The sequence below is a fragment of the Galeopterus variegatus genome, unplaced genomic scaffold, assembly GCF_000696425.1.
Source record: "Galeopterus variegatus unplaced genomic scaffold, G_variegatus-3.0.2 Scaffold5817, whole genome shotgun sequence".
NCBI lineage: Eukaryota > Metazoa > Chordata > Mammalia > Dermoptera > Cynocephalidae > Galeopterus > Galeopterus variegatus.
This window is the reverse complement of record NW_007731928.1, coordinates 80745-81363: the sequence shown is the minus strand read 5'-3', so window position 1 is coordinate 81363 and position 619 is coordinate 80745. Positions and strand designations below refer to the sequence as shown.

At 54.5% G+C, this 619-nt stretch overlaps 1 protein-coding gene across 1 annotated transcript in view; it reads left to right on the top strand.

Annotated features, from left to right (window-relative positions):
• The window catches only part of LOC103605446 (cadherin-23-like), a 132153-nt gene that overhangs the window by 60309 nt on the left and 71225 nt on the right, over positions 1–619 (top strand). Inside the window, exon 6 of the mRNA XM_008590039.1 lies at positions 46–173. Coding sequence (XP_008588261.1) covers positions 46–173 — 128 coding nt within the window. The remainder of the gene's footprint in view (positions 1–45; positions 174–619) is intronic.

Sequence of the window (619 nt, the reverse complement as noted above, 5' to 3'; positions counted from 1 at the left end):
GCATGTAAAGTCTGCTTACAGGGGACTCTGTTCCTGTCATTTCAGTGATCAGTGTGAGCCGCCCCCTGGATTACGAACAGATTTCCAATGGGCTGATTTATCTGACGGTCATGGCCAAGGACGCTGGCAACCCCCCTCTCAATAGTACTGTCCCCATCACCATCAAGGTGTTTGTAAGGACCCAGGAGCGCTGGCCTTGCCCTCTGGGGCAAGGGGTGATCAGTGCTTCCAGAGCAGACCCTGCATGAACCCAGTGGCACAGGACTGCATCTCCCACATCCCTGGCTGTCCTCACAGCTCGGGGAATTACCTGGCAGACTGNTGTCTGACATGAATATCAAACACACCTTAGAGCCTTCTGTGTCTGAAATTATCAGTCGCTAAATCCATCTCCTTACTGGTTCATTTGCCCTGAGCTGTGCCCCCAGAGACCCAGGGGATGCAGAGCGCGGCCTGACAGCAGGACCAATGGACCTCTCGCCGCTGAGGCCACACACACACAGACCTGAGCGTGACATGCCTCCTCCCTCTGTCTGCAGGAGAGGGTGTGCACGTGTCGATTCAAGAGTTAGTGCATTACCGGCTCAGGAGGATTAGATCAGATTGTCAGGTTAGCAGA